This window comes from Manis pentadactyla, chromosome 2, assembly GCF_030020395.1.
Source record: "Manis pentadactyla isolate mManPen7 chromosome 2, mManPen7.hap1, whole genome shotgun sequence".
In the NCBI taxonomy this organism is placed as follows: Eukaryota; Metazoa; Chordata; class Mammalia; order Pholidota; family Manidae; genus Manis; species Manis pentadactyla.
Window position 1 is genome coordinate 60,179,660 of NC_080020.1, and position 14,193 is coordinate 60,193,852.

Below are 14,193 nucleotides of genomic sequence, written 5' to 3' on the forward strand. Positions count from 1 at the left end.
AGTTCAATTAAATTGGTTTAACAAGAAAATGAAATTTATTGGCAAATATAACTGATAATCTTAATGATTAGTATTGATTTAGAACTTGATTCTACCCAGGACATCTTTTTCCTTTTCTTTCTCCATCTCTTGCCTCTGCTTTCCTTTGTATTGGCTTCAAGCACGCTTTCTATATGTGGCGGCAATGTTGGCCCTGGAAACACCAGAGTACCATAATCTTTAGGCTCTCCCAAGAGGAGAGTTCCTTTCATTCAGAATTTATATTAATTGCCAGAAAAGAACTGATTGGCTCTGCTCAGGTCAGGTGTCTGCTTCTGTAACAATCATTGGGTTGGTTGGGATTGACACATTGTTACAATCACATCAAATAGCTGAAAAAGCAATTCCAAAAAGAAAAAGAGGGTTCAGTTACCAGGGGAGGAAAAACAATTTGTGTCACTGATCTGTCATGATTGCTTGAGATTCCAAAATCTTCAGATCCCTTCAAGACATTTCATTACAATGGCAATCATAATAGATGTTGCTGGACCATTTCCTTATTTTCCTAGAGAGCAAGATAGTGAAGATGGATCATAGAGACCCCTCTCATTATTCATCCTGTGCATTGAAAGGATAAAATAAAGACTTTTTTTATTATGATGGGTCCTAAATTGCTTCTGGTGCTCAATAAAAGTACACTATTTAATTTAAAGTTAAAATATTATAAACTCTTAAGATCAGAGGTAATAAATACTGTATATAAAATGTGCGTAATGGTAAATGAGCTCCTGACTGAGTTTCCCTTGTTCTCAGCTCTTAACAAAACTCAGTCGGTCACAATTCTGCCCACCACCTTCCTTTCCTGGCTTTGATTTGCTGGACTGTTGCTAAACCTTGCCATAGTCATACCACAATCTCTATCTCCATAGAGAGAGGTGTAGCCGTCGTTCGAGTGATCTGCACAGAAACAAGAATGCACATAGCAGAGAACTGATGAGGTAAGAGTGGGACTACCTCCTTTCCTTCACAAAGGACACCTAGGTTCATGTGTGATGTACCATGTGTGTCCAACTGGAAGAACTTGAATAAAAGTTCCCTGCCTCTAGATTAATAATAGCACCTTAGGTATACTGAGTCCTAACTTTTTGTGTTAATTACCACATGAAGTACTTTGCCTCTGGATTTCTGGTTGATCCTAATACTGATACCACTGTAATCATTTACTGAATACTTATGGGGTGTTTGTGGTAGGTCTTAAAACACTTAATTTTAGTTCAGACCCACTGCAAAGTCAGTCAGGGCATTATTCTCCACATTTTACAGATAAGGATTCTGAGGTTCAGGATGTTAAATATTTACAGTGGCAAGCAGTCAATGTTTGACTGACAAAATTAATACTCTGACAATCTAGAATAAAGTTATAAACATAAAAAGTAAAAAAAAAAAAAGAAGAAGAAATTCAATAAACAACAAAAGCCTGTATTTACACTGTCTATAGTCAAACAGATTTATTCACCAGTTGGATAGACTAGTAACTAATTGTAGCTCAAATCTGAAGGTAACAGAATAAAGAGCCTGATTCTTTTCTCTATACAACGCACTGAAATTTTAATGACACAGTTCCCCCTTTGGGCTCAAAATGTCTTGTTTTAAGTCTCTCTTTCTTGAATTAGGCATGGCCTGAAACACTATGACAAGAGCAGGCACAGAGTACAAGCAGTACCTCCCACTGTGTAGCTCATACCATTACTGTACATTTTTTCTCATTATTTCAGACAAGTGGGTCTTTGCCAGAACTCTAAGTGAAAGCTGATTTCTAAAAAAAATTTTGGAATAATCTGTTGAATTACTATTGAAATGCAGTAGACTGTGGCTTAATCTACTGTTCTTGAGACTGTGGAAAATAGATTTTTCTGAAGCTTGTAATGTTAATCTTGCAGTAAGATTTCCCCAGTGATACTGTTTGGCTACTAGATATTATGGCATAGTCCAGGCAAAGTTCTGGATTCTTTCTACCTCTAGTAATTCATGGATCAAAACTCAGATTTAGAAATTTTTGGAAGCATGTACCTGAAGATCACAATTCCAAAAGCCAGATTTCTCTGTTAATGTGCAAAAAAAAAAAAAAATTTACTCTCAGTGGGAACTTGGACTAATTTACTGTTCAAATATTCAATTCTAAAGAGTATTGACACTTTAAATGGATTTTTTCCAAGGAAATTCATTAAAAATTTTTGCTGGGAGATTAAGAAAAATTGATAAATTAGAACTGATAGAAATATAATGAAATGGTCATTCCTTATTAAGAAAAAAAAATGGCAAGGGGCTGATCTCCTTTTCTTGTGAGCAAAACAAAAAAAAATCTAAGGTTGGCAATAGCATCAATTCAGGGGTTCCTATCTCCCAAAGACACTAATTGTACCTTTTCATTTCTGCTCTTAAGACAAGGGGACAAACAAGATTTTAGAGCAAGAACTGGAAAAAAGACATGCCGATTTGTGTTCATATTTTCCCTTCTGACAGCTTCTTCCTGGTTCCAGGAGAGAGGAGAAATGAAAAAGATTTTGATAAGTAGAAAAACTGTAGGATCTAAAAATTATTACCAAAGACTAATGCTAAGTAAGCAGAGAAAATTAAACCAAATGATACAATCCTCCTTTTGATTACAAGTTTCTACAAATTAAATAAATTTTACATGAAATACATAGTATTAGACATTCAGAATAAATAATCTTTAAGATTATTCCTTTATTCTCACTTAACATTCATTTATTTCCTTCCAAACTTTTCTTTTCTGATATGTGACTTCAAAGCAAAATGTTGTGTGTATGTATTTGTAGTATGTATAAGATGTATACAGAAGAGTGCCTAAGAATGTGGGCTTCAGAGACAACTTGCTTGTGAATCCTACTTTTGCCAGTTGGCAAGTTTGTGATCTTGGACAAATGATGTTACAAGTTTTTTAGCTTGTTATGTGTTCTGGTCACAATTTTTTCAATTATTTGAAATATTTAGACATATATATTATGTCTAAATTATATATGTCATACATATTTTATGTCATGTATATATCTATAGTATATCTAGATATCTATATATGTCTATTAAAATATATTACTGCATTATATATATTAGATGTATTAATATTAAATATAATTAATTCTATTATATATAATAGATATATACATAGATAGACTTTACATATCTATATCTATTTATCTATCTATGTATTTTAAATTGGGGATGGGACATATCAAATTGCTTTATGATTTAACCTCAGAAGGCAGAAGGCATCACTCTGAGTCATGAGCCACCTATATTCAAGGGGAAGCACATAGATCCCACCTCGTGATGGAGAGCTGTCAGTGTCACATTGTGGTAGAGCTTGGCAGGTGGGAGGTATTATGGCAACTATCTTTGAAATTATAAAATATCACATATAACGAAGGAAAATTCTACAGTTTTAAAGTTGCGAGCAGTTTTTGTTGCTATAAATGGTGAAGCTTGACTTTACTTTTGACATCAGCTATCTCTTTTGTTTTAGTGAAGAAATCTAAACAGTTTAATCAGGCTTTGCCCTTGGCAAGCCAACATCCCATTCTGAAGTGAAGGGATATAATATAATGAGGAGTGAAATTACTATTATAAATAAAAGCTTTTTCTACAAAGAAATGCAGCCACATCTCTGAAGTTTGTTTCTTTTCAGAATGAAAAAGTCTCCACTTTCTCCTTTTCTGGAGTCCTTGGGAGAGATCTGGTCCTGAATTCTGGGTGGAAGGTTGATGGTGAAGGACGCTTGTGTGTTCAGGAGCTAAATTCAGTGTGGCAGGAAACTGGGAGTGAAAGGTGGAGATGTCCACAAGGGGTGATATTGTAATGGTTTGGCCAGAGGGTTCTGGGAGAGGTTATCCATAATGTCCAGTCTTGAGTTTTTCTTTGGTAATTCCATCTTCTAATATCCTGAAGACATCGGTAAAATTCTGGTTTATGTTATATTATACTGGGTTTTTTTCTTTGTGAAATTAAGGAATGGGATGACACACTTGTCCTGGTTTGCCTAGGATTTCCTGGTTTTAGTACTGAAAGTCCCATGTCCTGGGAAACCTTTCAGACACAGGCAAACAGTGATGGCTGGTCACTGTAGCTGCACTTGAGGTTAATTTGTTGGGGGAGAAAGGTAATGGCCTAGGGAAATCTGGTTTCAGATCAGTTGGAGGCAGCCTTCAGAAGACGTATGTGTGCCATGTCTTCTTTGCTTGACTCTGGAAGCAGTTCAGGTGTGTCTTGCCAATGGGTTTGAGCCGCAGGCAAGTTTGCTATGGATTCAGTGTGACCAAAGAAATTGACAGCAAAATGTTCTTTGGGGTGAAAGGGTTATACCCAACTTTATTTCCAGGTGACAGGTCAGTCACTAGAATCCCATTCACTCAGTGAGTCTGTATCAGCAAGCCAGTCTCTGCTTCTGGGCCCCTCTGTCCGCACAGCTGTCTCTGGGCTTCTCTGCACAGCCGTCCCACACAGCCGTCATCTGTGCCTCTCTGCACAGTTGTCCTGCATAGCTGTCCTCTGGGCCTCTGTCCTCGGCACTGCCACCACTCCAGCCTCTGCTCTTCTCTCCTGCTGCCTTGCAGCCCTGCCACTATGTTGTGCCCAGAGCACTGGGTGGAGCCCTTTATATAGAGTCAACAGCCATGTATTGCCCACAGGTGTGCGGTGGGCTAGTCAACCAGGGCCAGGTGAGAATCCTGGCCACAGGAACTCTCATTTTATCTACAGGGTAACAAACAAATGTTGCAAAAAAGTTAGAAACAGGCAAAAGAGATTACTAGGTGTTCTTTAGATCATGCTAGGTATTTGATTCTCTAGAGGTGAGTACCTTTGTTTAACTTGCTATTACTAGGATATCTTAAATCTCCATAAAGGTTATTAATTTGAAGAAGCTGATCGCATGATTGTTTTCTGATAGAAATCCAGATGAGATTTTTTAAAAAAGATGATGCAATTTCTCTTATAAAAAAGATGGGCCTCAGAAGTGGTAGTTTAATTGCCCTGAAGGATATTAACTAGTTTTCTATTTTAATTAGCATGCTTATTCTGTCTTTAAGTCACTATAAATACTTTGATTTTTCCAATTCTTTTTGAACTAGCTTCACTATCTTGCTGGTTCCCTCACTAATGAGTAAATAAATATTTGACACTACTGAGTTGATTTGGGTAAGCAATATTTTTATCTTGTGAAAATCATGTTTTGACATTAGAGACTTGTGGAATGTGTTTATATTCCTCAGAAACATCCTAGAAATTCATGTCAAGAACCTGGTAAAAGTTTGGGTTTCCTGCATCCTCTCTCCCTCCCAGGGTTGGGGTGAAAATGAACACATTAGTTGTTCCTAGAGTGAGGAAGGCTTTCTGTGCCTCCTTCATCTTCACCACCAAGCCCCTGAGGCCTTCATCCTTCCCTCCCTGCATAGTCCCTCCTCTTAGTCAGTGGATTCCATCAGTGATGTAGTTGGATGGATCGGGGGTGGGATTGGGGTTGGGGGCAGGTTCTTCACAGTATGCAAACTAACATCTACACATCAGACCTTTCTCTTACCAATAGGGACTTCTTCTTAAAGCACAATTATACCACATTATGATATCAAAAGAGTCTCTGTTGCATTCCTCAGTCTTATCAAAGATGCTTTTCTAGGAAGGAATTAGAAATGGAATCAGAATCAGAATAAAACTAAATACACACACACACACACACATATATATATGTATGTATGTATATATGTGTCTTTTATATATTAACAGGGTCCTGACAGGAAAACAGAAAACAGAGCACTCTTCAAGGTTTTGATACAAGGAATTGGTAAAGTACATGATAGAAAGACTCAGAAATCAAATAAGGGACAGGGAGGCGCTCCAGAGATCAGCAACAGCAGGAAGCTGCTCCAGCCTCAGCTGGTGTTGAATGGCAGAAGCTGGGTCCATGGGGCAGAAGCAGCTGTCGGCAGAAAAACTGCAGAAAGAGAAGGAGAAAAATACCCTGGTTCTTCCTTCCTACCACCCCACTGGCTGAACCTAACAGGGAGCAGGTGATTATGAGGTCTGGGAACCTCAGCCTGAAGGGCCAGCCACTTAAGAGGAGAACAGAACAGCAGAAGGGGGCAGAAGGGGAGCGAGAATAAATGGACCAAGTGCCTGTGTATTATTTAGTGGGACACATAATAGGTGAATAAATGTTAAATTCCTGTTCCTTCCAGTTTTCACTTTCACTGGCCATTTAGATTCTTTATGTAACTATTAGGAATATAAAGAAAAGTGTTTTTATAAATATGCTCCAGGATCTTGAATCAGGTCAAAACTTTCTAAGAATACAAAGGGCTCTCCTGTAAATTTCTTGAAACTACCTCTATTTAGAGGTAGTCATCTTGATCAAGCTAAATAAATGGCCACTCTCAGCTTCTGCATTCACTTCAGTACTTACTCAGTATCTCCCCTATTTTCACTTGGCTTTCCAAAGATAATCTTTCTCTATTTGACTCATGCCTAAACCCCACACATAAAAAAGAGACCTTTTACAATTAATTCCACTTCCTAAAGTCCTGTTTCACACATTAATATTCAAAATACTGTGTTTTGTGTTGATACTAATTACCCTCTTTTTGCTTTTGAGCTCTGAATACATTCAAAAAGTAGAAACAGAAGTAAAGTAAGGAGGAGAATGTCAGCTCTACTTCTGCAAAAGCAGGATTGACATGTGGGACTTAAAGGTGAAATATACTTATTTCTTCCTCCCCCTGAATCCACTTACCATGTCATTATAGGTAGAGAGAACAGATAACTTGCAGTCCAGATCCTACATGCTCAGCCTCCTTTCCCCACTTTCACCATTTTTATAAATTAACTCTTCTTCTTGGAGGACATTCAAATAATGTGGGAGAGGGAGTGACCAGAGCTAATCCCCAAAGTTCTTTCTGGGGAGGTAGGGGAAGGCCTCTGTATTTGCAGAAATGAGAGAAGGATAACAGCTGTGTCCCTCATTCAGATTTCTACCTAAGAAAACGTCAGTTAAGCCACTAGAGCCCAACTGTGGGCCAGGTTAGCCTCATGGGTTACCAATTGACATGTAATCAATCCCTGCCTTAAAAATTTGCAAATCAGCCAGTATTGATTAAAAGAATTTTAAAATCCTGATTAAAAGAGTTTAAAATTTTTCTTTAAAATTTTATGCTTTGAAACTTACATTTTACAAATATATTGTGTATTACATGTTGTTGTAAAGCACAGTATAAACAAAAATATACTATCGCACACTGAATGTAATCTGTTAATTCCAACTCTTATAGAGTACTGGAAGGCATAGTAGGAACAGTAAATAATTTTTTGGTTGAAAGTAATTGAAATGTTGTCCTGAAAGAAAATGTAAGGAAGAAATGTAACAACATATGAAGTCTATTTTAAATGTCCAAATCGATTTTTTTAGATTTAATATAAAATGAAAGTATATGACCACTAGATGGCGGCAAATTAAACCTTTTAAAACAGCACCTCTGATAAAGTTGAGAGGGGTAGTCCCTTGATAGTAGATGTCAGTGGGGAGCTAGGGATCTAAACAGAAACCACGACTTGAAAAATACTGTGGCAAATCAGATAAGCTCTATCCACATACTGTGATCACTGGCTATCTATACTGGTCCACTAAAGTCAAACTTTTAACACTTGTTCCCTTGGGCCTTTATGTTATAATACCACAGACCCTGATTCAACACTTCACTTCCCACAGTCTTATGTCAGTCTTCAGAAAATATAATTAATTGGGTGGCCCACAGGGCAGGATTATTTCTGCCCCTCCCCCAGTGGCAAATGGCTTTTGCTCTCTCCCTTTTCCTGTAACAGTCAATCTTTTCCAGGGATTAAGGGGCAGGAGAGTTTCCTGCCTCAATCCCAGAGGCAGAATTGCTTTTGCACAAGAACAGCAAGCCACAAGGGTCTGGAACAGAGCAGGTTGGGGGTGAGGGGAAGGTAGGGGCAAACATTCCTGCTTCTCCCTGGGTGGCAGTCTGTCACCACCAAACTCCTCATCCAGGAAGGCTCTCTTGCCCGGTCTACAAGGCAGTAGATCTGGTGTTTGTGGATCCTCTTGTTACTAGGGTTTCTAGCCTTTATGCTAGCCCTCAATTGGTCTTGAAGAATTCATTAAAATTTGAGGTGCTTTCTTCCTACCTTCCTTTATGGTTGCTACCTCTTCCTTCTGTGTTCTGCCAAAGGCAAAACACTTTGTGTCCCATCCTTCTTCTGAGGGGTTTGTTACCTGTTGGAATCAATTCACCTGGGTTGCTTTGCAATTGGCATTCTCCCAAGGGCTCAAAGAAGTGTTAACTTTTTTATATTACTCAAGTTTTTTTTTCCCTTCTTTTAGTTATTGTTGTTAGAAGCTGGTAACATTCTGTTTGGCTCTCCATATTCTTAGTAAAAGCAAACAAGTCCTAGTACCATTTGTTTTGAACAAAGCTCTCTTTTCCCCTCTTCTCTCAGGCAGTGCCAGTGTGTTAACAAAGCACAGGTATAGGAATACCCCCACTTTCCTACCTCCTAGGCATCCTGTTTGTTTTATGCTATTGCTGTCATGAAGCATGTGAGAGGGCACCGCAGATGAGTATGATGGACATGGGAAAACTAGGGCATTGTTCCTACTTAGGCAGTGACCATATATTTGACAAACTAGGTCTGTTATCATGGGCAAAATAACAGTGCCACTTGCCACTGGCCGTGTTGCTCTGCTGAGGCCTCAGGTCATGGTGGGGTCCTGTGGTCCCCTTCTCCCCAGCTCTTCTCAGTGGTCTTTCCCCTGGGTTCCTGGTTTACTGGCCTAGCACTTTCTAGCAGCACAAAAACTTGTTGAAGAGCTGGGTTGCTTCTGGGATACAATGTCTAATCCATGAGAGGTTAGATAGTTTGACTTCTCCGGCAGAGTAACCAGGCCCATACAAGTGACATGAATAATGTACATTTCTGCTTAAGGAAAGAATACCAACGAGAAGCTGAATTTTCATATAAAATCACACACGTTTCATATCCTGCTATTATTCATCTATATTCTTCTTTTCAGTAAGATTTTTGTACCTGGGCAACTAAATCACGCTCTAAGTCCCATTCCCTCTTTAGGGAGGAAAATAATCCTTTTTGTTCTTGGCTGGGATAGAGTTTCTAGGACAACAATTTCTGTGTAAAACACTTCACTTAGGAGCATTCATTGGGACATTGTTTTATAATCTTTGCTGGTTTCTCCAAACGTGGTAGAAATATCTTTTTCAAGTCCTGATCCTTCAACAATTTTCCGTTTCTAGTGAGATCATCCAGTTTAAAAAAATAGGACAATAAAGTCAGTCTTGGGAAACTGGGGGGCAGTTCCAGCATACCGTGGTGGCACATTTCTCCTTCCCTGCTTCCTAATGGAAGGTATTGAGTATTAGCACACTTGGACTTCCGTTAGAATTACTCTGGCGCTCCCTCCTTGTGTTAGTAATGGTCAGAGTGTAGTAGCTGCAGCTCCCCTCCAACCCCTTCCCACGTGGAAGCAAAGAAGGAAACAGCCGTGGAATTTCTCTCAGGGCAGCTATTAACCGCCTCTCCGGGACGTTTGCCTCCCGTCCGAGGGGAGACGTTCCGTCTGGCAGCTCGGACTGCAGGCGCCCCTGGCGGCCGCTAGTTCCCCGACGTGCCGAACGGGGTCCTTTTGGGCTGGTCGCTCCTGGAAACAACAGGCCAAGCCTGCCGCCTAGCGCCGCGGTGGGAGACGCGACCGCAGCCTCTGCAGGCCGGAGGGGCCATGCGAGGCCTCGGGGACGTGGAGCCCACGGACGCGCAGGCCCGGCCTGCTGCGGGCACCTGGCCCCGGGAGGCCTGGAAGGCCAGGAGAAAGCCCCGGGGTATAAGGACGTTTCTGATTAGTCTAACGAGGCTCCACAGTTTACGAAAAAGGGAAAGACACCCCGCTGACCCCAAAGCCCCCATATCCAAGGAGCCAGGAGACCTGGATGAAAAATTGGAGGGACCCTGCGGCTTGGGCTGCGTAGTCGTTCCTGGCTGTCAGCGTTTTAACAACATGCACTGCTTCCTGTTTTTCTACTGCGTCCTGGTCACCTCTCAAGGTAAGCCTGAGGCACAGGGTCTGAGGTCTCGGGGTTGGGGGCCGGGGAGGGACAGGTGTGTGTGGACGTCACCGCCTGGTGGTCCGGCCTGAGCAGCTGTATTCTCTAATGTCCTGACAGTAGGTGTCGGCAATCAAGGTAGATTGAACGGGCGGTCAGTCACCTTGGGTTTGGACTCCTGTCATTGTGCCATCTTATTACACATCAGACACAGGTTGCTATGTCTGAATAAGTACAGTAAAAGGGCTATATATGATAAGAACCATATGAAAGTAACAAATGTTCATCTGTTTGTTCTGAGATCATCAAAAGTTTCCTTGAAGAAGAGGAATTTGAATTATGTCTTGATAAGAGGTGCATTCTGATAGCCAGGGATGTAATTAAGGATTGTTTATTGAGTAAAGAAATGAATGAATGGAATGGGTGAGTGAATGAGTGTTTTGATAAACAGATACAGGAAAGCCTTGTTTAATAAGGTACAAATCTGGCTGGATGATGGTTTCACCTAAAACCCAGAAGGGATTATTATATTTATTTCATTCATCATGTCCCCCCGGGACCTAATAGAGTGACTGAGGCAGAAAAGATTACATGAATATGTACTGAATGCATAAATGAATTTAAAAAAAGGAAAGACAAATTGTGACCACATTATGAAAGTCTTTAAATACCAGATTGAGAATTTTGAAAGGATACTAAAAGGCATTTGCTTCCCATTGATATACTGGGTGATGAGTAAGGTGCTTTGCTGGCATTATCTCATTAAATATAATCTCCTTATTAGGTGGATAATGAGGAGCCATTGAAGGTTTTTGAACAAGTGGTTGACAGTGAATGGTTTTATTTCCACTACTTATTAACTGACTTCATACAGGTCCTTAGCTCAGTTTTGGTATAATACTGTGTATTCCATTCACAAAAATTTTATCTCTCTTCATTTATCAATTGATCTTTTCATTGTTTATTGTTACATTTTTAACAGTTTTGAAATAATTTCAAAAATGCTAAAAGATGTAAAGGCAATACAAAGAATTTCTGCATCCCTTCACCCAGATTCTCCAATTGTTTACATTTTACCACATCTGTTGCTTCACCTTTTCTTTCCCTATATATAAAGACTTTTTCAGACATGGTGCAGCATTACTGCTAAGTACCCCAGTGTGCATCTTCCCAAAGCAAGGACAGTCTCCTCAATAACCACCCTATCCCCTCCTAGTCAGAACCATCAGTGCAACTCTATCAAATTATGACTTGGTGGCCCCACTCAGATGTTGCCAACTATCTCAATATTGTCTCTTTTCCTTTTTGGCCCCAAATTCTATCCAGGAACATATATTGCATTTGTTGTCATATTTTAGACTTTTTCTTTAATCTGTAAGTTTCTCATTTTTTCCATTTCTTATGTTCATGCAAGTCTTAAAGTCTATGGGTCTTTCTTTATGTTAAACTTCAACCTGAGTATGTTTAATGTTTCCTTATGCCTGCCCTGCTCCCCAAATCTGTGACTTGTTTTTTCATTTTCTTACCTGTGCCTTCTGGATGAAACATGGGTTCAGTTTTGATGAAGTCCACTATTTTTTATGTTTTTTTTTTGTTTCTATCAAAGAAGGTATTGCCTGACTCAGTGTCATGAAGATTTTCTGCTTTGTTGTCTTCTAGAAGTTTTATGGTTTAGTTCTTATGTTTAGGTGTCTGACCCACTTTGAATAAATTTTTTTGTGTGTGTGGAAAGGGTCAACGTTCATTTTTTTCATATAAAACCTTTATTGCAGCATGATTTATAGAAAAGACTTTGAATAAGTTGAATCCATTGAATTACCTTAGCACTTTTGTTGAAATTCTTGTCTCTTTCTGAGTCTATTTCTAGCTTCTCTATTCTGTTCTGTTGACCTAATATATCTGTATTTATGCAAATATTATATTACATAGGCTGCTATGGTTTTATTATATGTTTTGAAATCAGAATTTTTCTGACTCGATTCCTTTTAGAAGTTGTTTTGGCTATTCTAGATACCTTTGCATATTACTTTTAGAATCAATTTACTGATTTCTATAAAAAACTTACTGGGATTTCAGTTGGGATTTCTTTGATTCTATGGATTTGGAGAAAGTTAACATCTTAACAATATTGAGTGATACCTGACCTTGGTATATCTTTTTATTTATTTAAGTTTTATCTCCTGAAACTTTGCCATATTAACCTATTAGTTATAGGAGCCTTTTGGTAGATTCTTTAGGATTTTTTACACACATGGTCATGTGAATCAGAACAGTTTTACTTCCTTCTTCCCAATCTATATGATTTTCAATTCTTTTTCTTGCTTTTTGCACTGGCTAAGACCTCCAGTATAATGTTGAATAGAAGTCCTGAAAAGAGACATTCATTTTCCCCCTCCTTTTTAGGTAGAAATTGTTTAGTGTTTCACAATTAAATACGTTAAGTGCAGTTTTTTTATAGATGCCATTTATAGTCTTTGGATTGATTCTTTTAATTTTTAGTTGGTTGAGAATTTTTATCATGAATTGGTATTGACTCTCATTGTTGTTTTTTTTTACTGTATTAACATTATATATTGTATTTTTAAATTTTTATTTATTTAACCATCTTTGCATTCCTGGGATAAATCCTTATTACTGACTTATTATCTTTTTATATATTGCTGGATTCAATTTTCCAGTTTTGTTAAGAATTTTTTTTTAAATGAGAGTATTGGTCTGTAGTTTTCTTGGAATGTTTTTGTCTGTCTTTAAAAACAGGTAATACTGGCATCATTAAATTAATTGGGATGTGTTCCTTTCTCTTCTCTTTTCTGTAAGTGTTTATATAGGTTGGGTGCTTACACAAACTTTTTCAGAATCAATTTATCAATCTATTACTGGTCTATATGAATATCAGTATCTGTTTACTGTTTCTCAGCTCCAAGCTCATCCCTTTCACCTACTCTTTGAAAATGGGCCTGGGTCCTTTAAATATTTTTCTTTGCCAGCTTTCACAATATTGAACTTTGTCAATAGATATGTCAATATTGCTGAGCCATTACAGAGGAAATTTTACTTGTTGGTTTCAGTGTGCTTGCTTGGCAAACTCCTGCAGTTTGTGCAAAGTATAGCTTTCTCTCTCATCAGGCTCTTGCAGTGCTTGTATATTTTTCAGTATCTCCTTCCTGCAGTGCACAGTGGACAGAGGCACCCAATGGCCAGTGGCATCCTCTGGCATCCCCCAGGAAGAGCTTTCCCCAGCCCATGGTAGGAGAATAACACAAAGTTTCACAGTATAGATTTCCAGTGAGCTTTGCTGATTTGGCCCTATGGTGATTTCTTGGTCATTCAGTAAGCTATGACTATGCCATCTTCAACAAGGTCTGTATTTTAGCCCTTGAGTGCTCTATCTAAGCCCTAGGGGAAGTAACTGCTACTTATAGTGCCTGTTTCTATATACATTAGCATTCTCTTTACTTCTTACTAGCTGATGTCCTGTTATCGTTAATAATTCTTTATATTAAACTTTCATTGTTCAAATTACTGTGTGGCTTCTCTCTCCTGCTTGGATCTAAGCTGTTATGGATGGAATTGGTATGAAGAGTAGTTCCAGAAGATATACCCATAAAGATGAGATTTTAGGATTGGTTTTATGATGCCTTTAGTCTTAAGTGAAGTGCTGAGCTCTTTGCTAGTGGGAAGATAGATAGTAATTCTTGGCATTGTAACTAACCAGGCTGTTACTTGTGCTTGACGGGGATAGAATGTCAGTTGAAGCATGTACCTTTTAAGCCTCAGTGGCTGCTGCACTTTACCTTCTGGTAGTAGTGGTCACTATAAGGACTCTGATGTTGGATGGAATCTTTTAGGTGCTCTTAATCACTTAAGGATAGAAAATGACAATCTCAGATCAGTTAACCTCAGCTGAAGTCATGGTCTGAGAATTCAAAAGCTCTTGTCAAAACCTTAAAATAAGCTCTTATTTCTTTTAACGTAGAGCTGATATTCTGGAAATAAAACACAAGATTTAAATGTAAGGGTGACGAGTTATAGTGATATTTGACTGCAAAATCTTGCCAAGTTTGTTGTGTCT

General features: G+C 38.7%; 1 protein-coding gene across 1 annotated transcript in view; it reads left to right on the forward strand.

Annotated features, from left to right (window-relative positions):
- The window catches only part of SLCO6A1 (solute carrier organic anion transporter family member 6A1), a 266,388-nt gene that overhangs the window by 160,317 nt on the left and 91,878 nt on the right, over positions 1–14,193 (forward strand). The window contains 1 exon segment of the mRNA XM_057497503.1: positions 9,680–10,121. Coding sequence (XP_057353486.1) covers positions 9,680–10,121 — 442 coding nt within the window.